The following is a 26,681-nucleotide window of genomic DNA, read 5'->3' on the forward strand; positions in this document are numbered from 1 at the left end:
GCACCATTTCTGAGAGCCATGTCCTGAGGCAACTATTATATAACCCCCTGCCTCATCCTTGTGGTGGGTGGTCATATCGTTTTCTTCTTTTTCCACAAGGTTTTCTGTCAGAGCTTCTCTCTGCCATATCCCCCTCTGACTGCAGTGGATGACGTAGCAGAGTGGTTGTCATAGCATCACCTCAGCTTGCTTGTGGCATTGTGGGCTCTCTGGTGATGTAGTGTTCAGGAATACCTACAGATCCAGTGTGTGCTGCACCTCTTCTGGATAGCTGGGCCTACACTCACCTCCCCAGAGTGTGCAGCTCAGCAAAAAACACACCCAGCTTTTTCCTGACTACACTTTTGAAGTAGATGGCATGGGGCTCCACAGTCTGGAACAGTGCTGAAACACTCTTGAAGACCTACTGGCAAAGTTTACAGACTCTACAGGTCTTCAGGGTAAATGCCAAGTTCTACATGTAGTACCCTTCCCTCTGCCTCTCTCCTTTGGGTGTGCATCCCTTATTCCTCCTAGAGGATCTTTGTACAATAGCCTGTGCACCCCCACAAAATGCACTAGGTACCCAACAAAAATATTTGAAGTTGCCGTACATACATACTGTTTAGTATTCATGTTTTATATTTTATCACAGTCACTGGTAAAGTACTAGGCTATTGTATCTTTAGAGTCAGCATCATGATTAGCGCATCATCATAGAGTAAGCCTGTTGTAAATTAAGCCTGTAGTAAAGCAAAGTATTGTCACTAAGTAAGTCTGTTGGCCTCACAAAGTGTCTTTGGTTAATTTTTCATACAGTAGCTGACTCTCCTCAACATGTGATATTGCGCAAGATTTCCTGTTTACCTGTGCTGTAAATGCTATCGGTAGGCAAATAATCTAAGTTCAGATATGTCATTTATCCATGAAACAGAAGGCATGGTACTTTACTTGCTTTATAAGACCACACACATTAATGAACATGAAGTAAAAAAGGAGTGTGAATATAGTGTGTGTGATGAACTGAACCTGCATGTTTTGGTATATCTGCACATGCTCAGACTCAGCACTCTTGTGAGCGTAACTGCTGTAATTAGCACATGCTACAGATTTTTTTACATTACAGCTACAGTGGCTCAGTAAAGTGCACACCAGGACTAAGCAGTCACAATATGCAGTGTGTGTTTGTTGTGTATGCTGTTATGCATTTCATGTTTCCATATTAGCATTATATTTTTATGTAAACAGTAATTTCAGATTTACTTAAATTGCAGGTGCTTTTTAACAAGAGGTTGTATAACATATAGCTGACACATTTATCCAAAGCAAATTTTATGACAATTATGACTGAGTACAACTTGAGGGTTAAGGGCCTTGCTCAGGGGCCCAACAGTGGTAGGGCTTGAACCAGCAACTTTCCAATTACCTTAACCACTGAGCTACTACTGCCCCATATATAGGAATGTAATACCCGTGATTTTTTTACTTTTTTTGTACATTTAATGATACTGTGATAGTTTTTGTCGCTGATATTGTAACTGGAAATATTCATCCCTTATATCTCATATGGGACTATTTTTCTGTTCTGCACTTATCTGAGTGCAGATGCATTTTTCTGTGCAGTGCACCTTTATATTTATTTACTGTAAATGACTCCTAAATCTTTCCTCTTCCCTGAACTCAGCTACCTGAAGGTGGTACAGACAGAATGCTAATAAGCTTATAGATAAATAATGAATTTATGCTAAAGTTGTATTGGAAGATGATAAAATGCTCTCTGATATTTCACATAGGAATCTGATCAAAACTTGATGCAACTCTGTGTTATGGCCTACAGGAAGAACCATTTTATTATTAATAAAAATAAATCCTGGAATAATATAATTTGACAGTCCTGTAAATTGTTCATTTTATTCCAGTAGTTTTCATCTTTATTTATTTTCACGCTTTCTCCTTTTAATAAATTACCATATAAGATATAAACTTATAATATAAGATTCATTACAAGATATCAGATGCTGTGTTGATTGCATAGTGGAAACTGGGCTTTGCATAAATGGGAATAGCTTGAGTTTTAAACATTTTATACTTCCACAGTGCAAAATACTGAGGAGTACTATGGCTATGGCTAATATGGCTATATTACAGTAAAGGCAAATGAAAAAAAAAAAGTATATTAACAGCATACACTTGAGAATGAGCACATGCCAAACTCTTTATTAAAAACACCACGCTATTAGAAACACCTTGTAGATATACAGTTAGAGTCTACTGATAACTCTTTGCATAATTTATGTTAAACATCCTTTATCCTTTATTTGGTTACCTGAAGATTTTTGGTGGTGGACCAGCAGTGACACTGATGTTGGTAAAAGTAAACTAAACTTTTGCCACCTCAAACCCACAGTTATTTCTAAGTGTCTGGAGAATGCATATGGATATGTCAACAAGTTTCTGACGATTAAGAGATAAACCTGTAGGAATATTGGTTGTTTTACTCACAGCCACTGGGTGGCACCATTTATCTCCCGTAGCTAAATAAACTTTCCAGTCACAATCGTTGCTGTGATTGCCATTAAAATGTAGTTTTGGGACATAGACACCACTTTAAGAATATCACTTTCATACTGAAAAGGTTCAGCTTGTTAGGCAGGTGTATGTTTTAATGTGTCCACTACATTAGTCTATCATTTAAGAGAGTAACTTTATATTTGTTTAAAATGTCGAAGCAACAAAGTACTAAACAAACAAAAACCTTTCAAGAGGTTCTACAAAGTGCAGTTTTAGCGATGACACGCTGCTCATTTATCCGCTACAACAAACCTACACTAATTTAACAACACTGGGAAATGCCTCCTCCACGTCTCCCGTGTAACTGATAGCCTTGTCCTCCAATGAGTGAACGCGGAAAGTGGAAGCCTTCAAATCACAGCAAAGCAAAGGAGGAGCATTCTCGGAATAGCCCTCTAAATTACGTCATGCGCGAACAGCTGGTCCGTTGCAAGACCTGAAAATGTGGACAGGCATAGTGATATAAAATCACGGACGTGCTCTTAGGAGGTAAACACTCAGTTTATCACGATGTGGCGGCTTGTAGGTCTGTGGTCGGAGATGGGCCGCGTGCAGCTCCTGTTGCTTGTTTACAGCTATCTCTGCTCTATCGGAGGTAAGTCGTTAAGTGAAGCTTGAAGTGAGATTCTTATTTGGATGCAGTGGAGCTGTCCTTTGTGGCGGTGCTGAAACACTTCGGGGAATCGCTTAGCAATAGCCGATATCATGTAACAGTAGTGCTATGCCTAATCGCATGCCACGTAGCATACGGAATGCTTGTCTCCTCCGTTTTCCTTTATTGAGCTTTAGATGTTGTCCAAAGAACAACGTGAAAAATGCATGCAATATGCCGAATTCTCTTCGGCTATTCTCTTGTTAGATGTGCTACACCAAGTAAGCTAGGAAATAACGACTAGTAGCTCTACCTTTATGTCCCCCCAGTTGTACTTTTATTAAAATGTACTAAGATGTACAAATACACTGGGAAAGGGGTAGAAAAGTAAGCATGAAATGGATAACATGAAAAACATTAACAGTAGCAACAAGATTAACATACATATGCACGTCTTCTTTTGATTGTCTGGCGCAACCTTTAGCTTTTGAGGCTTGTGTGATTTTGAAAGCCTGTCCTTGTAAGTTTCCATTGCTTCTGTTGACTATTTTATATACGAAAATGCCCCCAGATTGGTTTTATTACGTGGTAGACTAGTGCCTGTAAGAAAATTCCAAACATTTTTAGTTTCTCTCTGATAGACTATGTAAGGTTTAACTCAGGGGAAGCGCTGTGGTAATCATCTGCGCCTCATTTGCTTTATTCCGAGACGCAGAGCTTTTGTAGACCATATGGACATAGAGATTAAGTGAGATGCCTGAGAAAGACAATAACCGCACTGTTGTATCGCGACGTCCGCCTTGCAACGTGAATGATGGATGAGCTGCAACACTGCTTTTTTTCTCGTGTCGAATACTACTTACAGTCCATAACCAATATATATATATATATTTTTTTTTATTTATTTTTTTTTTCAGTTTTGGTGTTCGGCGTAAATGACAGGGACTCGGGTTACTTGTCACTTTCGAAGGACTGTTGTGCGCGTTTAAAATACCAGAGAGAATGTGTAGTTTAAGTTTCGTCTTAAAACATTGCAGTGGTAGTCGAAACATATCACTGAGCCTTTTCGCATTACTTAAAGGCTAAAATGATTTACAAATGAAAAATCTCCCAAATGTATGTAATTCTGTACAAGATCATATCTTTCCATTGGACAATTCTTGCGATCTTGAGAAAGTGAAATTGCATTTTTACACCGAGTAAATTATTGTATGTCAGACTCATGCTACACACCAGGTCTCTAAAAGTCAAGCGACATAAAGAGTGTTTCTCCTCCATTCAGCGCAAGAAAGTTGACGTTATAACTGTAATAGATCTGAACCGCTTGTATGATTTTGTTTACACATTCAATTGGCAATTTTTTAATTTATTTTTGTATTTTACCCTACTTGTTACTGTGGTGTTGTGATTATGATACTAGCTGATGCTCTGCGACTATTATTCAATGATACGAAATGAATTATCTCAGAAAAATATTAGACTAAACCAAATAATTTAATTATTGGACTGATAAACAGTGGAACATCTAATATTCGACAATGTAGGGGTAATGGAAGCAGTGGTAGCTGACTGATCACATTGATTGCAGTATCAATGGGCAGCAGGAGAGGTGGGATATTCAGAGGCGTACATAGAGGAGCTAGACCGATAAGCCATGTGGCCTTATGAGAGTGCGCGTAACAGACTACCGCGCAAAGGAGACTGTTAGTGAGATAGGCTTCCACAATGGGGCAGACATAGACAAAGATTTGTGGGCGATATGACATTGTGCGTAAGGGACGACTGCGCTCCTGCTGCTGAGCATGGCCGTATTTTGTCTGGGGTCGGTTTGTGCCTTTCTTCTTCCTTAATTGACACGTGTATCACGTTTGAGTTCATTTTTTGAAAGGATCACGTTAAGCAAGACTGGGAAGAAATGGGGGAAAGGTGGAGAGGGAGGGAGATTGTTTAGAGTCAAAACTGGAAAGGTCTGGCTAGTTTGTTTTTGAACTAGTGTTCAAACAAGGCTCCAGATTGCGAATGATTGATCATCCAAATCAAAGAGGGTTTACACCCCTAAAAATGCACTGTCTGGATGTAATAAAAGGGTACTTCTTTGATGTAACTTTTTTGGTGACTCTGAATTCAGGAAGCACCACATCTTATAAAAATCCCTAAATGCTGTTCTCAGTGCTGTATTGGCTTAGCCTGCAAACTGCAAATAACCAATAACAAAGGGTCCAGAGAACTTTAAAAGAGCATGTTTATTTTCCAGTCTTGGTTCTATAGTTGTCTCTGCTTGCTTTTTCTGTGCAAACCTAAAACAGCTATTGCACAGTTGAGAGCATTTTCTTTCTTCTCAAATCGATAATGTTCATGAAAAGCTATTATACAAAGAAATGACCCATGAAGGTGCTTTACATTAAGCGGCGGAACATTACTTAGGGGAGAGGTGTGGGAGCTTGACTACTTAAGCAGGGGAACGTGAGGAACATGTTGCTACTATTGCTGGTCTCAGTCCATCGTGATGATCATCATCTAACATCTAATGGGCTTGTTATGTGGCCGAAAAACAAATTGGCTGCTGGCTTGTACTTTGGTCTAATTTTCAGGGTACCTGCTGTGACCTGAAATCTGGCCCTTCATGAGAAAATTGAGTGAATGATAGAATTGAGTGAATGATAGAAAAACACAAATGAAGTTAGTGATGGTATATAGTGAAATTGAAATAGTAGCAGCAGAGCTTAAGACAAGCGATACGAATTACTGAAAGTTATTTCTTTCACAAGCCATTTCAGTTTCCCAAAACCACTGCTGTTGGATATATCACCTCTACTGGTCCAGTTAAACGTGTCAGAAAATCATTTAAAAGTGTCAGAAGACGACTGGCGCCAAGCTGGCCCCGTAGGGAATTTTGGGCATTGATGTTTAGCGCAATCTCGATTAGTACGTCACCTGACCAACACACGTCTCAGTGCTCTGAATGATGCCACGCAGGCCCATAATGCAATATGTGTCGCACCAAGTTGCTAATCTCATATTCACCAGGTACTAATGGAAGCCTGGCTCAGTGTGGGCCAAGGTGGCAGTGACCCTGACAGTAGCAGAAGCATTCAGCATAGTGCACTGGCTTTCAGACCTCTGAGTCTGGATTGGAAACAACACCAACCAGGGCAATTAAAAGTTGATAAAAGCATAGCCTGTCAAAAAATAAAGAAATCAATCAAATATAATTTTACATTTATTTAAAATTTTATATTTATATATATATATATATATATATATATATATATATATATATATATATATATATATATATATATATATATATATATATATATATATATATATATATATATATAAATATAAAATGTAAACTTTAAATGAGAGAATATAGTCTTAGGACTATAGTCAAGATTCGAAAGAATGCTTGCGAAAACACTAATCAGTAAGTCTCTGATCTGAGAGGAGACAGCTCTAATGGAACCTCAACATTCAATAAAATGTTGCCTATTAGGATTTTTATTAAAATTACACAATTTACTCTGTAGAACATTTCACTGGCAAGCCTTTAAAAGGCTTTTTAATGCAAAAATAACAGAATTTCATATTCTCTCTCTTACACACACAAACACGCACCCACACATGCACATGCACAAGCATATATTAACATTTGTACTTGGTGATAGGTACTGCAGCAGTTTTAACTACTAAATAGGGCTTCAGTTCTAAATTCTCTTCCTACTGAGTACTTCCATTATACCCCAGGCTACCTCAGTAAATCTACCTTGGTAAAATAAAGCTTACAAAAACTCTCTGTCATGACAGGCTTATTGCAGCAACTCAAAAAATGCTTTTTGTTTGTTTGTTTGTTAGCACTTGAATATACTGTATAACCCAATTTTCTGAGTTGTCCAAGCTATTCTCTCTGGGCCTGCAAATTCATTATTCTTCCCTTCACCAGGAAAAACAGTGTAAAATGTCTTAAGGTCACATCCCTTTGATATGCCAGTTACTGATGACACAAAACACACACGCACACATGTGCGCGCACACACACACACACACACACACACACACACACACACACACACACACACACACACACACACACATACAATCTCTAAAGAAATATATAACCTTAGCAAGAAAATATGAGCAAATTGATGTGATAAAAAGCTGCAGTGTGTGATATTATAAAGCAGTAATACTCAGTTCCAGTCCTGGGGACTCCACTGCTCTGTGCATTTATTCTTGTTGTAAAACCCCTGATTCAGCTAATCGGCTAATTAACATGCCCTGTGTGAGATGAATCAAAGGTGTAAGAACAGGGGAACACACAAAAAAGGTGCAGCACCGAGGACTGACACTGACACTTCATTCCTACACTGTAATGTAGGTTCACTGATGGGAAGAGCAATGTCTTCGGCGTTCTCTTCAATTTTCCCTAGGCTGCGGCAGTGAGCGGGCCACCCTCCGGGTCTGTGGAACACTTGTAATCCCAGAGCAGGCTGCCCAGCAATCTGTCGGCAGAGTCATTACGTGAGTTCCCCCGTCCCAACGGAATGTCCGTCCCTTCACGCGTGTAATGCCGCGCTTGTACTAAAATATGTGGAAAGGGAAGGGGGTGGATATGGAGAATGTGTCCTTTGGTGGGGGCGATGGGGAGGAGCAGGTTTGAGTGGCCTGCAATGGAAGATTGCTAGCCCTGCCATTAATCAGAATGTGAGTCATTACTCAAGACGCGCTGTGGGCCAGAGCCTGAAGGCCTGGAGACTTCCATGCACAGGCTGAAAGCTTGCTGCTTCCCGAAGAGCACGGGACAGGAATTTCAGACATGGCTGCTGAGAAACAAAAACACAAATACACTACAGAACTGATACATTTGCGAATCATTCCCTTTGCCAACTCGCATCATCCACGTAGTGGTTCAGCAGCGGATATCAGACAGGCAGACTGATGTATTTGCCCCTCTGCCAATGCATCTGCCTGTTCCCTGGCAGAGAGAAATTATCTTCTCAAAGGAACACAGTGATAGCAAGACCTGCCATATTAATCAATGCCCTTGTCATCTCAGGGTTCAACCTTATTAATCTAGCAATAGCTCACACAGCCTAGAGGTGCCATCTAGTGCTGGAAATCAAGAAAATGAAAACAATGCTGGGTCAAGGCTTGTTGGCAGGATCCACAAAAGGGTGGTGAGGTTGCGGAGAAGTGGGGAGCTGGGGTGTGAACCTGTAAGGGAACTGAGAAGCGTTTGAATGATAGTGTTCATTCACTCCATTTAGAAAAAACAGGATTGGAGGAACAGTAACGGGATTCTGTTGCCCCATGCAACTGCCGAAGTGGCAGGGGCCAGGCAAGTAATTGATAAATCTGTAAACATGTCTGGCATCGCCGTATTTGTAAAAGAGTCAGCAACACTGCAGCACTGTAACAGCAGTACAAAATAGGGCTGCGCTATATTGGCATCTTACGTGCCATTTTCTCCTTTGCTTGCTGTAGCTGGCCATTGCAGGGATTCCTCGAGGAATGTGTAGGCAAGGTGTTCAACATTAGTTTCACCTGAGCTATTCAGAGCATTTGCCTGCCTGTGCAACTCCAGCATGCCTCACTGCTAAGCGCATCAGAGCCACCCCCTCACTCCTAGCTCCCGTCAGCTGAGTTCCTTCTTTAGCTCACACTCTCACATATGTCCGTTAGTGAACACGAGTGAGCTCAAGCCATGGAACGCTCCAAATTGCAGTCCGGGAGGGCCGCGCACAGTTTCGTATTTGTCGTGGAGAGGAGACACTTGTGGACCAGGCTCTGGTCCGGAGGGCTGCTTTGCTGACCTCTGCTCCTCTCAAAGGGTGGCCCTGGCACCAGAGCCTCCTTGCTAATTGCCCTCGCCCCAGTACCTCCGTTCACTTGCTGACTCACCGATTGCCACAAGAAGAAAAGAACTCCACATTCACTGTCAGGATCCTTTCCTCTATTCCTCCGTCTCCGTCTTTCTCTCCCTCTCTCTCTGTCTCCCTCTCTTGCTCACACTTTTACTCTCTCTTTCTCTCCCGCGATCTCTCTGTCTCTCACCTTATATTTCTCTGTCTCGCTCTTCATGCTCTGTCTCGCTCTTCAACGCAACATGGTTCTGTCATCCTGAGGCAAACATTAATTAGCAGGAGTGTGCAAAGGAGAAACTTTGCTCTTGGACTCCAAATGAATGCCTTGCTGATTGCAGAACATGTCAGGAGCAGCAGCAGTGGAGTACCTAATGGTTTAAGGCGAGAGTGAGATGAGACTGAGCTAAACTGCTAAATGGCCACACTTGAATTATGGACGATTGCTCATCGAAGGTTTTTTTTGGGGGGGGGGGCACTTTGTTCTCAGTGCTGTAAATGAGAGGATTGATGAGAATTAGAAGAGATCAGTGCTATTAGATCACTAATCTGGATTTAATCCGGCAAGAGGCAAACAAAAGTTTGCACTGGGACAACATTTGGGCCAGGAGCTATGTGGTTGTCTGCCAGCATGTGGAGTGAGTATTTGCGACAGGTAGGATGAGGTGGTTTGTACCCTTCAGGTCACTACGCGTGCAGCTAAAAACAGGCTGCGTGCATGTGCACACTGATAAAGGAGCAGGGTAAGCCCCTGCTCTCGCAATCAAACTTCCAAGGACTGCGTTTGATCCAGGGGGAAAGGGAGGCTGAGGATTAAAGAAGGGAAGCATGTGACCGGGTAGAGTGAGGTCAAGAGAGAGGGAGAGGCAGAGAGAGAAGTGGAGAGAGAAAGGGGGAGAGAGGGAGAGGTTGACAGCTGCTTTGCCCCGCAGCCATGCGGAACGGCTGGTGGCTTACGGAGGCTCCGGGCGCAACAGCGACTTGACAGGAGTGAGTGAAGCCAGGAGCGGGTGGCCGAGAGGAGTGAGGTGTGGGGAAAACTTTCTGCTGTCTTTGCTAGCACATCCACCAAGATATCCACCCTCACCCCTGATTATCCTTAATTAACATCAGCCGGCTCTGCGTACGGTACACAGGGGGAGGCGGCTGCCATGTCCATGGTTGCAAAAATATTCACCATGGGTCCTGCAACAGGATCTTCAAGAGTTATAACGCCACAGAGCCCATCTATGCTGAACGCTATTTTTAGGCTTTATACTCACACTGCCAGTGTGTGGTGGAATATTTTGTTAAGGCAGCGATAATAACCATTTTTTTCTGGATCTTCTCATTGGCACAACCTATGGACTGATCCTTGTTTTGGGCTAAGTCTTGCAATATGAATGTCACAACACATCAAACTGTTTTTCTTTTAAAATCACCTTTAAAAAAAAAAAAGATTCATAATAGGAAGGTAAGGGAGCCTTTTCTCCCACTCCTTGGCAACCTTATACTCATACTTGAGACCTCAGGAACCTTTTACTTTTCAGTAGACATTTCAATCTTTACTTAGGTTGTTTACTCACACACACACACAAACAGAAACTACACTTCAGGACCTTCGAGGCCTGACTGGGTTGCAGATCTGTGCTTTTGCTTTGCTACAGCAAGTTCCCTTAGCGTGAGGGAACTTCCTACAGATGCCTCTGTGACTCAGAAAAGTGTGTGTGTGTGTGTGTGTGTGTGTGTGTGTGTGTGTGTGTGTGTGTGTGTGCTTTTTTTGGGGGGGGTAAATCAATAGCTAAAGTATTAATGGTTCAGTGGGTAAAAACATAGACTGTCTCTAAAAGCAGCCATTGCTTTGTTACACTATTAGTACTAGAAATAAGAGCCATTCAAGGAACATCTTATTATATCTTGAAGACCCATATAAAATGTACACTAAATACAGAAAATATTAATAACATGTTGCAATACAATTTGCTGAATTTTTATGCAGAAATGTTATGTGGAAGGTTGTACTTTCACTGTTTCCCTCTTGGGTGACAAGGTTCCCATGTTCTTTCCATTTTCTGTCTGGATCCCATGGCGATGTCACCACATGGTTTTGTTTTGGTTTCTTTATCCACCCTTGTCTCTTGTCTCTCCCCAGTACTGGTCTCAGATTTGTCATTTCTCTTGATTTACATGTTTATTTATACAGTGTGCTCCCGTTGTTGTTGTCATTGTTGGAGTTTTGTTGTTGTACACCCTATGTCAGCTTTCTTGATTTTCATGTATAATTGTCATTTCTGGTTTCGGGTTGTAGGTTTCGAGTGATTTGTTTCATGCTATTCTCTCAGTGTTTCATGCTCTTTCCCATTCTGTTTTTGATATGTATTCTGGTTATGTTTCATTGTCTCCCAGTTCTTCAACCAGTGACTCTTTTATGGCTAGACAGTGACTTAGGACACAAATCTTTGTTCATCTTCACAATTTGGTTCTGCCTTGCCTTGTATATAAAAAAAAAAAAACTGTCACAAACACTAACCTGGACTGTTTGCAGTTTTTCCATGACTTGGCTTGTGTCAATTTTTATGAACTTTTGACTTTGAGCCCAACTGTTTATATTTCCAAATAAGCTTTTAAAGTGATGCACAAAGCTGAACAATTTGAACACAGTGAAAGACTGTAAAGTATACAGTTATTCAAAGTACTGAGGGAACATCACTGCCATGACTGCAATGTAATTATCCTGCTTACATGTATTTAAAAAAATGCAGGACTACATGGGTCACTTGACAACAAGCAGACACTGATGTGGGCATGAATCGGAAGAATTATAGTTATAATTATAGTTTGAGAAGCAGTGCCAAAACCAATTGCAAATGGAGACTTGGACAGAGTCTTTCACAGTAAAGAATAAATGTACAAAAAAGTTAGGAATTAAAAAATATTCTGGAGACCTTGCATACAGTGGCAGTGAGAGAACATCTACTCATTGCCAATAGGGTATATATCAATAGAGGTTTAGTTTTTTAAAAGAAGAAGAAGAAGAAGAAGAAGAAGAAGAAGAAGAAGAAGAAAAAGAAGAAAAAGAAGAAAAAGCACTTAACTTAATGCACACGTTACCTGCCTGTGCTCTTTCAATTCACGAGTGCTCACTAATGATCGTTTTCAGGCAACAAACTTGCCCCTGTTATCATGCTTACAAGTTAATCAAATATATAGTCCAGGCCATCTGAGCTGTGTGCCACTCAGTTATCTGCACCTCGCCTCCCGTTCTCGCCCGCGCTAACTCCACTGTCCAAGAATAGCTTGCCTTCAGCGGAGGCTTCATCGCACGCTCTCGCCTCCCAACGAAAGCCTTCAGTCAGGGCGCCTTCAGTCAGGGTGCAGCTTACTAAACGCCATCGATGTAGAATCGGGAGCAAATTAGCCCGGCTTGACCAGCCTTCCTTTTTAGAGTCTTGAAGGCTCTTAATGCCATTAATGTTTTTTCTTTAATTGGATCAAATTGTGCGCAGTGTCAACTCTTGAGGCCCGCTGAGCTTAAGGGTGTAAACGCGCCAGCTGTTTGGGAGAGCGCCATATTGCCATGATTTGCAGCGTTTGATTTTTGCAGTCTCACCTCTGGCTTCTGTTTTAATACATTTTGGCTTAAGTGCTTTGTGGTCCTGTTGTGTAGTTGTCACGAAAGGACAGTTTCGAATTTCTACTTTACAATTCAAAAAGAATTACAGACACTTTCAGATTTCTATATCTTTCATAAAGAGATTTTATTGTGTTTTATTGTGTATGAATGACTTTCAACAGAAATATCAATGTCAGCCCCCTAGACATGGTCATTGACATTATTTGAAATTTAGATTAAAATCAAAGAAGTCCTTGCGGTAACAGTGTTTTCTTGATATACCACCCAAGGTTATGTGGAATTTCTCTGCTCACATCTCCTACTCATCTTATTACCATCTCATTAAACTTTTGCACATGAGCCTTTTGCATGCAATTAAAATGTAAATATGACCAAGGGGTCCTATACTGAACTCATACATAACTTGGCTAATAGAACCCACACCCCTTCATGTCCCCTACCACACATTAAATGGGTAAAACATTAGCAGTCGAGATGACTATTTTGAGCTTTGAGAAGCGAAAGCATCTGGAAATGGTGGAAAGGCGTAATATGGATTGCTCTTCTGCCTGAATTTAAGAGTGAAACTACTGAAGCTGAATTAAACATGAACAGTCTCCTCCTTATCTGTTACAGGCCCCAGTTGTCTTTGTGATCAGTCGACTGTCTTCGACACGCACGGCAATAACTCTCGGCGCTTTCTGTGAGGTCCTCAGAGAAAATGACATCTTGCCACCTCTGCTATAAATCAACAAAGAAGGTTCTGAAACTATGACCAAATACATGCACTCACTTACATGAGAACAGCATTCGGTCCCTACTGTGACAGCAGCTGCCGGCAAAAGTTCCTCAGCAACAAAGAAAGCCCCATAACAACAGCAAAAGCTCTGCGCCATCTGTGCATGATCACTGTGACCTCTATAGGGTTGAAAGGCAGTGGAGCAGATTACTGGGCTCTGATAACATTCTGCAGGTGTCCTCTCCACAGCTCAAGAACATGATAGAGTCTCTGTCATAAAGCCCCTGATAGATCTGCTCCGGCGAGACCGATGACTCCTCGAAGTTGGGAGATTGAAAAGCACCGGAAGCAGCAGCCCTCTCGGACAACTAATCAGATTTCAGAAACGTCATTAATGCTTAATGACCAGCTCTGTAGCCTTAACATCCTTGGCCGCCTCTCCTCTTGGGAGACTCTTAATTGGATTATATTATCCACCATGCCCCAACCCCCCATCTTTCTGTTTTCGTTCAAAATTGTCCTTGATTATCTTTTATCTGATCTGCCACTCCCCTCAATGCCTTGCACTGCTCACTTGAAATGAGAAAATGAGAATCACTAGGTTCTCTTTTTTTCCTCTTTGTTACAAAATACATGTATATAAATTTAATCACGTTTTGATATTGGCAGCAGTGTCATTTACATAACTCCACTATGGGGAGAAATGAAGACGTCAGCACATCCCAGGTGCCGCTGTCAACGACCGCACTTTCCTTTGCTGCTCGGATATGGATGACAAGGGGAAATTAGACAGAGATGATTGGCTTGAACAGCTACCAATCAAAGCCTCAGCCTCCTGGTGGACCCAGACAGAGATGATGTTTGGGTGGCAAAAATGACCTTGGAGTTTGGAAAGGCGCAAGTGAGCTTTCCTTTTTCCGAGCATGCACGTGATCGAGGACATCCTTTCAGATCCCCAGCATTAAAAGCCACCATGCCGTAAACATTATTTACAGAGAACTTGGTTAATATCTGTAATAAATGGCAAATCAAATTTCTCCTTGGTTTTACACCAGCTAGGAGAGCACTTAGTGCTGGCCATTCTCTACCCCCTTTCAGTGGTGTGAGCTCTGATGACTTACTCTGCTGATAAACTTGAAATATGCCTGTGCTGATGTTAGCATTTGGGGTCATAAAAATAGCCCTGTCATGAAATTAAACTGGTATACTATATCACAACTTTGTTTGTTTTGTTTTTTTAAACCCAATTATTCACCAATTATTATATGTATAATTAATGCTGTAGGAGATGTGAGAAATATAAAGTATTTTGTCTTATATACAGTAATACAGTTCATGGGATTTTAAAAAATGTTTATGTTTTTTGCCTTCAATGAAATTACACCTAACCTTACTGAGATATGAAATCTTAAGAAAAATTAGCTTTACCTTGTGGTGGTAGGTATGACATTATAGTTACATTGTGTTGAGAGTAATGGGACTTCATAAGTTGGGAAGAAAGTGTTTTTCACGATATTGAGGAAAACAAAAGCACACAGGTTACCTTGTATTGCTGCTTGCCACAGCGTCAGGGATGTGATTAGCCATGGCTCAGTAGTAGATGTCTTCCTGGCGAAATGAAAAAATGTTCCTGTACCTTTAGGATATGTAGTTTCTCTGACATTCCATCTTTTGATCATTCTTCAGTTAAAGTGGAAAATGTAAATGGAAACTTTGCACGAAAACATTTCAAGTTGACTGGAAAGTTATGCATAATGGGTTATGAGTCAAACCTTTGGTATTCCATTTACTTGCAAATTCACACTACCTGATACATTTAATTTGATCTAGAAAAACAGCTTGTAGAAGGTTAAGTCGTGCTGGTTTAATTTAGCAATGATTTTCCCCATTGGCCATTTGTGTAGTTAACAGCTGAACATGTAAAGATAACAGCTGCTTTTTAAACATATACCAAAAGATATTCAGCTCTAAATTGAAAAGTCAGTCCTTCAGTGAAACCAATCAATCAGATACTTTCAGAGTGCTTCTCTGTTCAAATCAGTGCAGCCCTTTAGTCCTGACAGAATTACCCCTGTCAAAACACTGCTGGCTTGGGGGGGGACAGTCATGTCAAAACATAGAAACAAAACTCTGGCCACTGATCAAAGCCCTGACTTCTCGCCTCGCCTCCCCAGAGACACTGATTTGATTTGTCGCAGAAAAAGAAAGCACTTCTCCATCTCCCTGTCGTCTCCATCTCGCGACTCTTTGCCACTTTATTTCTATTCTCTCTGTCTCGCACTCTCTCTCTCTTTCTCTCACTCTCTTTCATTTTCCCACATTCTCTCTCTCTTGCTGTCTCTCCACAACCCCCACCCCCTCCCCCTCCTGTCATTCTCGCACTCGCTTTCTCTCTCTCTCTCTCTCTCTCTCTGTGTACCTGGTCGCTAACCTCCTACATCTACTCCGAGCAGGTTGCAATGCAGCACAAAGCCTGCTTATGTGAAGCCTTGGGGGACGTGGGTGAGGGAGTGGAGATTTGCAGATTGAAAGTGGGCTGGGGGCGACCGATAAGCCATTATACATTCCAGCACAGGGTCTGCTCTCTCTCGAAGGCAGAGCACAAATTTACAGTGTTTAAGGGATCCATAGTCGTGAGGGTGCCTTTTAAATCTCTCGATGTGACCGCTTAGGAAGGGGACCTTCTTGTATGCATGTGCCGAGGTTTATGAGAGCCTGGATTAAAATGAAGGGATCGTGTGTAAGGGACTTGCAAGAAGTTTGGTGATGTCACGCCACTGCAACTCATTGTACTTACGTGATGGGCCAGCAGAAGAGGGTACTTTGATTTTTATTTCTGAAGTCTGAGGATGAAAATTCTCGATAATCCTCAAAACAAGATTTGGATACTGAGTAAGGCGGACTATCTGACCAAAACTGAGTGGTTTGATAATTGTGTTTAATAAATAAAATTGTTTCTTTTAGAGATTTGTCAGGACTTGAGAAATACGTGGCAAATGTACAACAAATGTATTTTGTAAACCCTGTAATCCTCTGAGTCAATTTTTATTCTGAGTCAAGACTGCATTTCCACAGAATGGTGCAGACTCTTCAATGAGGTACGTGAGCGAAGTGATGAAGTATTTAAGCTTGTAGAAAAATGTTCTCCTCCACTTCTTTGCAATCTCACTTGTCACTTCCCACTTGCTGCCCCGGAATATTCATCTCGGTCATTATTAATAATTACTTCTCACATCCAACCACGCTTAGGCACACAGAACATTTGCATGTAAAACAGATTCTCTTGGCTGACTGCAAACAGCAATTTCAACTGGCGAACTTCTTTCTTTATTATGTGAGAGTCTGCCACTGTTTTCGGTTGATTACAGGCTGCTGCAAGTCCAAAGACACTTTGCAGCTGGCACAAAAGTTTTAACTTAAAATGTAATTTGCATTTGTGGAGTGTAGAGATGTGGCTGGTGTTGATTTGCATCTAATGCTGAAACATGCTTGCCTTGTACAGTATTATAGGATGCCTGAGAGCCAGGTGGCTGCTTTGGGCTTTTGCGTATAGGGGCCCAGAGTCCCAGGAGAGTGTCTCCCTACGGGCAGTAGGCTTTTCTTGGGGGCAGGGAGTTGGGGACTAAGTAGCTGAAGGATGAAGGGCCGTCTTCTTTGTGCCCCCACCTTTGTGTGGACGCTGGTGCGCAGGGTAAAGCCAGGGAAGAAGAGTGGAGCGGGACGAGAGCTTTTGCGGCTTTGCTCCATTACCAGATACACCTGTCACAGTGTCCCCCACCCCTGTGTCCCCCGCCCCTGTGTCCCCCATCCCTGTGTCCCCCGCCCCTGTGTTCCACGCCCCAGTGTCCCCCGCCCCAGTGTCCCCCGCCCCTGTGTCCCCCACCCCGGTGTCCCCACTGACGATGGTTCACCAGCTCCCCCGTGGGATAGACTTTAACGCCATCACTGTGCTCTGTGCCTTTTTTTAAACCCCCCCTTCTGTCTTCCAGACTTTGGCGCTCTTCTTTATCCCAGCATGCACCCTGACCTAGTTTGAAGCTCTCAACTCTCCCAGGCTCACATTGGCTCACTGTGTGAGCTCTCCCTCTTCAGCATCTGTTTGTTCATGAAAACTTGTTTGAAGCAGCGAGAAATTGACATCTTCTCTGAGAGACTAAATATTGCCACGCTTTACCTTATTGTGGTGTGGCACACTTTCAAACCCCATTGTTGAGGGAAAAAAAAGTTACCAAAATGCATCAGCGTTCACTGGAGATGCATGTACCCTATTCAAGGTCTCGTATATCTCCTCCTTTGAAACTTTAGACATTCACATTTGTAGAAACTTGCGCAGGCTTTTTTTTTTTTTTTTTTTTTTTTTTGGCTATCTCGCTGGAGCAGCTGTTGCAAGCAGCTTAGGAACATCTTGCTTGTGAGTCCCAATTAGAAAGGAAACATGCGTTCCATCTCTCCTCGACAATTCAAGTGTGAGATGTCATGACCTGGGCCAGTCAAAGTACTGGTGAAATAATAAGCTAATGAGTGAATTCAGGGCTTTTTTCCCCTGTGTAAATCCACGAGTCAGTTTTTCTGTTTAGTTTAAGAGCTGAGTGGTTCATTATTCCAGAGACATGTTGAGTGACAAGCACATTAAAACTATTGCATATGTCTAATGAGATGATTATTGACTCCCTCTTCCCACTAACAGCTCTAACTTTGTTGGGCCGACATCTATTATTGAATAGGTTCATTTCCTTAGGAAATTGTATTTTTGGTATTGAATTTTTAAGGACTTAAGGTATGTTAATGGTGGGTGCAACCCTCTAACAAGCACACTATCTTCCACACCATCAGAGATGTCATATCTCAACTAAAGCAAAAGTGTTCAGTTCATAAACTTAATGAACACCACCGTCTCCTTTTAAAGCTGTGCATAATATGCTATCCGAGGTGCCTCTTGCAGAATGGATATTCCTGCATAATGTTTCCCAACCCAGACCTTGAGAGCCCCATAAGGGTCCAGGTTTTTACTCTATCCCAGCTCCCAACACACCTGGACCAAGCAATCGGGAGCACCAGCAATCTGGGACAGCCATCCTGGGAACTGAGATCTCACAAAAATGCAGGCTTTACACGGGTCCCCAAAGACTGGGCTGGGGAACACTGTTCTAGTAGTCTGTTCCCATGGTCATATTTCCCAGCAAAGGTGAGTATCGATTCGTGGGGGAGAGGGAGGGAGACGGAGTGGAAAGGGTGGAGCGGGGGGAGACCAGAGTTCTCGGCCAGACTCTGCAAGCAATGCAATAATTTGGACGGACCAGTTTATCAAACGCCCTCTTCGCATCATGCCCTGTTCATTACCCTATCTGTCCTCATAAAGCAAGAGCCAGTCTCCCCTTCCCTGCTTTCGATGGCCAGGGACCTCTAGCCTTCAGCAACCAGTCAGCCAGCCCCAGCTGTGTTTAAAAGGCCATAACAACACTGGCAGCATACATCAGTGCCAGTTGGAGATGTCGCAAAAATTTTATATTTGGTGTGTAATGACTCTGGCTTGACACTTAAAAAAAAAAAGGTAGTTACATGTACACTAATGCACTTCGTGTCAAATGCTTTGTCATGTTGCTACTAAATATAGCTTTGACACGTGCATGTTTTGTTTGTGGGTTTGCAATAAGTTGATATGGCTGTTACACTGGTAAGATGTTTGTAAAATCATTCAGGGAAAGTCAAGAAAAACTCAAAGGGTCTACTTTGAGCACAGTGACATAGCCCAGTCACTTTATATAATTCTTATAATGCCAGCACTAATCAGCACTCACAACCTTCAGGTATTTCAGCCACCGCCGGAGCAAACCATTTCCATAATGACACTTTTACCTATACTTTAGGAAAATGATGCTCTCAAATCATTATTTAGGCAAATCTTTCTTACCTAAAAAAAAACAAAAACAACAACAAACAAACCCTAAACACTGTAATGAACATCACACTAAGGGTTCTAAATTTACCAAAAGCATTAGCATTTAGTTATTTTGGTGTTAGCCAACCCTTGGCAAGTTTTTTTTTTTTTTTTTTCTTGTCTGACTGAAAAGCAACAGTGAAAACAAATTGTAAAAATGTGTCCCCATGTTTGATGGGCAGTGCGAAGTAGCATTATGAAAAGTATTATTAGATATTACCTTCAGACATTTACTGCCACTCTATACTACAGCATCATTTCCCCATTTCCCTATCACGTTATGTATCATACAATCAGAAACATAAACTACTTGTAACCTGTAGTAAATGTTTTGGTTCTCAACTCAGTATATTCTATCAAAACACACACACACACACACACACACACACACACACACACACATTTCACTGCGTGTTGTACTGTGTATGACTATGTATGTGACAAATAAACCAAACTTGAACTTGAAACTTGAACACACAGAAACAAAGAAAAAAGAAAAAAGAAAAAAAGACATAAAAAAAAATCAATAGCTTTCAAGCAGTGAACTCCATCTCTGTTTCAGGATATTTGTTGATAACTGAATGCTCTTGAACTATTTCCTCACCAAAGTGACAGAGTAATTTTGATCTGGGTAACTGCATATAGAGACATATAGGAAGACATAGCATTTTATGCTCCTGCTACAGAGAAAGTGCATTTGTATTTTGGGTAAATACACAACACAATTTCTAACACAATTTGTATATAAGTTTAACTCGATTTTGCCATTCTGTTAGTCCATTAATGTCTATCTATTAAAACAAAGCATAAACCATTCTAAATGTTTCTAATAATGATTATATAACCCCATATCACCTCCTGTCACAAATCAACAAAACAAAAAAACGAGCTAATCCAATACTGATGGGCCTTTAGAATGTATAGTGATCAGTGTAAAATCCACCAGGAACAAAGCCACTCTCTTCCACAAATTAATTGTAGGTATGCACACTCTCCTGCACGGATCAATGGGGTGCCTTTTAAAATGTATGGCCCCATCAATCAATACCAGCAAATGAAAAGGATGGGAGTAGTGATCACATGCAGGGAGGGCTATCAATGCATGTGACACACCCCTATGAAGCAATGAACATGTTTGACTATGAATGAAAACTGAGTTGTGTGCTGGCTAGAAGAATATCTACTGCGCACATTCTGATACACATCCGATACACATCAGAATGAAACAATCAGAGTCATTTGCTACCCATTATATTGTTTAACCACATACTTTGTCCACATAGGTTACCATAGCAACCTTTCAGTAAACACAGATAACGCATGGATTAATGGTGAAAATTTGCAGATACCAATGAAAAGAACAGCAGCAACATGCCCGGCTTACAACACTGAGCTATCCTCTGGGCATTACTAGTGACATCCAACTTTATACTAGGCCAAACAAATCTGACATTAGGTGTGAAACTGGAACACAGAGTTATAGGTACTAAGGGTTATAAATAGTTCAAAATAAATAAATAATGGATTCGCAGATCAACAAATCACAAATTAGCACATTAACATGTGGTTTAAAACACATTGTAGAAAACTTCTAAGTTTAATAGATACTATTTTTATAGTTACCCAGTTTATATGAAGTTACTGAAATTACAATCATATCTACAGTAAATACCTTCCAAAACTGGGACATGCACAAGCTCCAGAGTGAGACAGCGTTTAGTTGGCTGCTCCTGGTCTTGGGATGATAGGTGTTTTTTTTTTCATATGCTGATTGCATTAAGTTTATTTGTTTATCAGCCAAGGTGCACAGGATCAGTGCACATATGAGAGCAGTGGAGAAAAAAGCCTTATCAAGACCATTTCAGATCTCAATGGATGTATGAAACTGTACGCTGGTGCAGTCACCTCTGCAGCCATGAAACTGGGTGATAGCCTTGCTCTTATAGTTGTAAAGCATGCCATTGATCTGGTTTCTCAACTAAAGCATCAGGAATCAAATCAATGTTCTGGCTCATGAAGTTAATTTATTTACATCAGTGTCGAGTGCAGTTCCAGTCATACTCCAGCACAAATAAAAAATGAATCAAAGTATTCAGGAGCCAAGAATGCTCCTCTCCAACATTAGTGGTAGGCATGCATTTATGTTTAAACCATCTCTTTCAAAGTTTAATGGTTTTCATCTTGTTTATGCTGATGATGCTATAATAAGGGGGGAAAAATAGTTTTTCACTGTTTTTTTTTTCATCTAGAGTTCTAACTGTAAAATTGAAGGCAGAAAATATCACCACCAATATATCACAAATCCTTGACTAGAGCAAATCACAAACAATTTGTGGTTCTTGTCAGCCACCTTAATGCATTCAATGCCATGGAGTACTTCAGTTAACAAAAACAGATATTGTTGTAATCTGCTAAAACCACTAGCCAGAATTTTTAACATTGCTTGTTGAAAAGCCCTGCTAATGATGTGTTTCCAAACTGAGAATGTATATTCTGCAGTAGGATGGACAAGTACTGGTCAAGTTATTAATGTGGCCAGCTAAATACTCCTTTATTAACTTCACACGTGACATTAGTTGTATTCTAAATCTGGCTGGAAAATATTAATCAACCCTGCATCAGTCCTGCATCTATCAAACTTTGATACTGAAATAGTTGGTTGAAAGCAGCCTGATTTTTTGCATAATAAATCATGCACTGTCACTAATGACACTTTGACACATTTTTCATTTGAAAAAAAAAAAAAAAAAAGAAATTCAGCCATTCTGGAAAAAAATGTGCAAAATCTAGACATGTATTTAACTTTTAAACAGATCAATTACAAACGTATTTCTTAAGCGTATGGACCCAAACATTCGCCATGATAGTTCTACTACAGCTTTTGCATAAGAAGACATTGTTTACATGTGTGCGTGAATGCATGTTAGTGTGTGTGTGTGTGTGTGTGTGTGTGTGTGTTCATCATTTTGGTGTGCATTGCATAGGACATTAATCTCTCTGACATGTTCTGATACCCCCTGGAGCTTTGCCAGTAGGACGCAGTCCACATGTCAGTAATTTTGCATCCCCTCTTTCGCCCCTGTGGCCTCTCCCGCCGACCCTGTCTGACCTGCGTAGCCCCCACCCCTCCGCCCCCTTTCCCTGCCTATTGTTCTGAGTCCAAAGACACTGCAGACGGCTGGCAGATGCATACTGTACACATGTGCCATTCCGAGCTACTCACTCTCTGCAAGGTTAGCGAGTGAAGTGGGCGGGGTGGACGATTCCAGAAAGCGGGCTTTGCCGGAACAAGGGCCCGTGTCTGACCTAACTTTCGGCTGCTTCACGGAATGGCTGTGGGATTCCAGTCAAGGGGAGAGAGGGATGCACAGCTGGGAGGGAAAGAAAGAAAGTGAGAGTAGCGCATGAGTAAAAGTGCAAGATAAACAGCTGCTGTTGTTTAACTCCCAAGGAATCTCCATTAAGGATTTAGCTGTTTTTGAAAAGGCACCTTCATTGTTGAAGGACGCTTTCTCACTTTAATTGCATTAACCTTTACACTGCTTATAGTATTCAGCGATTAGAGGGGCTTGTTATCCATGTGTGACACTCCCTCTCCACTTCCCTCTGCTTTACTGACCATGAAATTGAACCTTGATTGCTAATCCTGAGATTATTATTTTTTTATTCTAAAAGTTTTCTTTAAACCAAGCCCCCATGAGAGCAGTCAGATACATGCTTCGCTTTGGTGGTTGAAATCGGTGCTTTTACACAAGCTTCAGTAAACAAGGGGAGTTAAGTGTTCACCAACTATGAAGAAACAGAAAGTGGATCAGGGATAACAGAGGCTACTGAGGTTTCTCTGCCACTCCAAGGAATTCCTTAACAAATAATTGCTTTGCTAAATGCACATTGCTAAGGAGTAAAGTAATTTGGCAGTGTTAAACCTCGTTGAAGTCCTAGCTTAAAATAAATAAAGAGGCTTCTGAAATCTGAACTATTAATGCATATGCAACAATCTGTTTAGGAGACATGACAAATATGTAGTGGGCAAACGAACGAGAGACGTATGAAACGCCCTGAAGAGCAACTGTGAGACTTTAGGAATATCGCCACCCCAGCTGCTTGACAATTCAGCCTAGACAGGTCGGTTTGGAGGACTAATTAATTCCAAGACAAAAAGAAAGCAATTAGAATTCCCTTTTGTTTTGCGGGAATGACCTTGTAATGAGAGTTTACCAAACAAAGCTTAAGGCTTCTGGAGGAAAGAGGACACTGACAGTAGGGCTACTGGTTAACATGCCACAAGGTTAGAGCGAACATATCGCTGTGTGTTCTTGAGTGTGTGTGTGTGTGTGTGTGTGTGTGTGTATTTATCCATTTGTTCCCTGTCACATATATTTTTCATGATACGGGACATGGGGCTTTAAGAGTGTCTAAATCAACATCTACAACAACAGAATCCTTGAGCAGTGCTAGGATAAATGTATGCTCCTTCCCCCCCCCCGTTCTTCTAGTGTCTGCCTGGCAGTAATAGCAGACCTCTCCTTTTTCTCCATCGAGCGCTCTCAGATTGATGGGTGTTGATATGAGTAGAAATAAGAGTGTGGGGGTGGGGGGGTGATGTAGTTTTGGCAGACCTGTTTATTTGCTGCTGCAGAAGCCAGGGCTGGTGTTTACAGCCTCTACTGATCCACTCCACAGCACTGGATAGATGTGCGATATGAGACTCATTACTTCTGATTGCGTTTATCCACTTCTAGGTCCGACCCATCGAGGATGAGTCGTGGCACTGATGGGTGTAAACACGAAGCAGGTCAAACATACAGGAATTAGACCATTTTGGGGAGGTTTTAAATCAATGGTGCATGATTATGCACGTGTTTACATGTTGGTTGCATTGTGTTTACTGGATTAGTCTTCTAAGACAAACACCGCATGTGCTGGTTTTCCACCTCTCTCTCATCTCTTACCTAGCACTCCCTCCAAAACCCAATTAAACCTACCCTTTGCAACCACCCCGCCCCTTGAGTACTGTCCTGGGTGGTCCTGTTGTTAAATGACATGACCTTGGCAATAAAGATGTTTTTGCTGTTGTTGCTGATGATAATGACAGAGGAAGAAAAAGAAGATGATGATGATCACAATGATAATGATGATTTTGTTGTTGTTGTTGTTGTTGTTGATATTTTCAATAGAATTACATATTAGAAATAGCTTCCCATGCATTATTGTTCATCTTCATAGTGGGATCAGATCAATTTACAGAATCCTTCACATATATGGTATGCACTCCATCTCATAGAGATCCTACAGCATGGAGCTGAATTCCTAATATATATTTATTTACATGCTTAGTTTGATTGTCAGTTATTTTCCAGCAGAAACAATAAAACAATGAAATAAAAATTGAAAGAGGGGCCTGTTGTTTATTTTAAACATTAGTATTTGTCCTTATCTGTCAGGTTTAGCAGACTAATAATGGGTGGGATTTTGAAGAAATATATCATTATGACTGAACATTAAAGAGCTCTAGGTCTATCTAGCATCTTCTGGGATGCACATTCTTCTTCTTCTATTGTTGTTGTAAGTATGTATCAGGGCTATCAGCAGGGCTTTCTGAGGGGAACAAGAAGAAAAGAGGAGCTTTTGTTTGTTGCTGAATGCATGTGAAGAAATTTTATAGAATGAAACCAGAGCTTTCCAAAAGCACTTCAAATGACTAGCCTGAAAGCTGTGAGGAATGGGCTTCCTGAGTGGGCTGACACACTGCACCTCCTCCTTGAACTGCCACCTGTGTCTGGAATGCCTGAAGCTGTAACTTTACAAAATTATAGCTAACCACAACTCCCAATTCACAATTTGCGCAGAATGAGCTCAGCCCTTGCACCAGGAGACTGGCATTGCCTGGGTCAATCACAAACTCGCCGATTGCTCAGTTAAACCTGAGGGTGGTCATTGCTTCTTATTACTCCTTTCTTAAACCTGCATCTAAAGTGCCCCTCAAACCGGCACACCACTTCAGACTCTTATCTTGGCAGGCCTCCAATAATCATACCCATGTGCCATCTTGTAAATGTGTTTGACAATGTGTCTTTTTGTGCCAGGCTAAATCAGGCACCAGCCGGGTGCCGAGTGGCAGCTAACTGTGCTCGTGTTTGGGACGAACGCATGGGTGTCACGGGGGGGGCTCTCAGCCAGCCTAGACACTCAGGAACAGGAGTTAGAGAGACAGAATGGCACTCTGCTCCATGCACTGCTTTTAATTATGGAGCAGGCACACGGTGGGGATTGTGGGGGTTTATGCAGAGGGGAAGAGCTGTCAGGATCAGGCTGGTTTAGAAATTCCCAGGCTTAAGCACTTCCCATCATTAACAAGGAAGTTAGACAAGGGAGTGGGAGTGTCAGCATCATTCTCTAGTGATTCCCTTCATTTTGGTTGTGGTTAGTTAGTCAGCACAAAGCCTTCTTCACAAATGACAGCATTGCCTGGACAAGACAAGAGCCTACAGTTAATAGTTATGTGTTCTTGACCTATACAAACTAGAGGCTATAAGCACTTATTCTACTGTTATTATCTTGCTGTTCTACAATGGCTGCTTTCAGATTACATGAAAATACATTAGATCTTTTATGCATTACCTCTTTTAAAAGCATCTCTTTGAAGGAACAGGTTCCTTTAGCCAGTAAAGACAATGACAACTAGCCAATTTACATTACTACACTTGCATAATCGTTACTAGCCTCTATTTGCTTAGCATTTCTGGTTTAAAATCCTTTAATAGTGTTCCATCATCAGGGGGTTGAGGAGCTAATGATGTTTGTGGAATGTCACTGAATTTGGTAATGTACCATTAGCACATTGGCTGGCCATCGTAACGCCCTTGTCCTTAAAGCAGTAAGAAGTAGCTCAGTGGGGAGTTTCATTTCTCATTCTTGGCACCTTCTTTGCACACATGAAGACAACAGCGGTAATGATGTCAGCAATGACCTGGTTCTTCTGGAGGTGGCTGTGGAAGCATCTCTTTGAAGGATGTAATCCGTGGATTTGGGGCTAGACAAAGGGTGTGGATAAGTGGTGGGAAGGCAAACTGAGCTTTTGCCATGCTGACCTGCGTTCAGAGCTTAATGTCAGACTAATATGGACTCAAATAGCATTGCATGGAGTGAATGGATCTGGGGGTGAGAGCCATCTAATGCAGTTTAAGGGACTTGAAACATCATGAAGCATCTTTAGCATAATTGAATAATTTGATTGATTATGGATCATGATATATTCATTCATTCATTCATTCATTCATTCATTCACACAACTTTTTCATTTCACATAACCTGCATTGTTGCTGTTTAACAAGTTGCCCTTGTGTATTGTGGAACAATGCCCTTGTCATCCTATGAGCATTTTGTGAATGGGAAAATGCCCCACTGCT

The 26,681-nt window shown here is 41.5% G+C and overlaps 1 protein-coding gene across 1 annotated transcript in view; it reads left to right on the top strand.

Annotated features, from left to right (window-relative positions):
- Window positions 1-2,978: 2,978 nt before the first annotated feature.
- The window catches only part of tmem8b (transmembrane protein 8B), a 97,839-nt gene continuing 74,136 nt past the window's right edge, over window positions 2,979-26,681 (top strand). Inside the window, exon 1 of the mRNA XM_035530385.2 lies at window positions 2,979-3,145. Within this exon, the coding sequence (XP_035386278.1) occupies window positions 3,061-3,145 (85 nt within the window). The 5' untranslated portion in view covers window positions 2,979-3,060. The remainder of the gene's footprint in view (window positions 3,146-26,681) is intronic.

Source organism: Electrophorus electricus, chromosome 5 (genome assembly GCF_041902795.1).
Source record: "Electrophorus electricus isolate QZ-2024a chromosome 5, ASM4190279v1, whole genome shotgun sequence".
NCBI lineage: Eukaryota > Metazoa > Chordata > Actinopteri > Gymnotiformes > Gymnotidae > Electrophorus > Electrophorus electricus.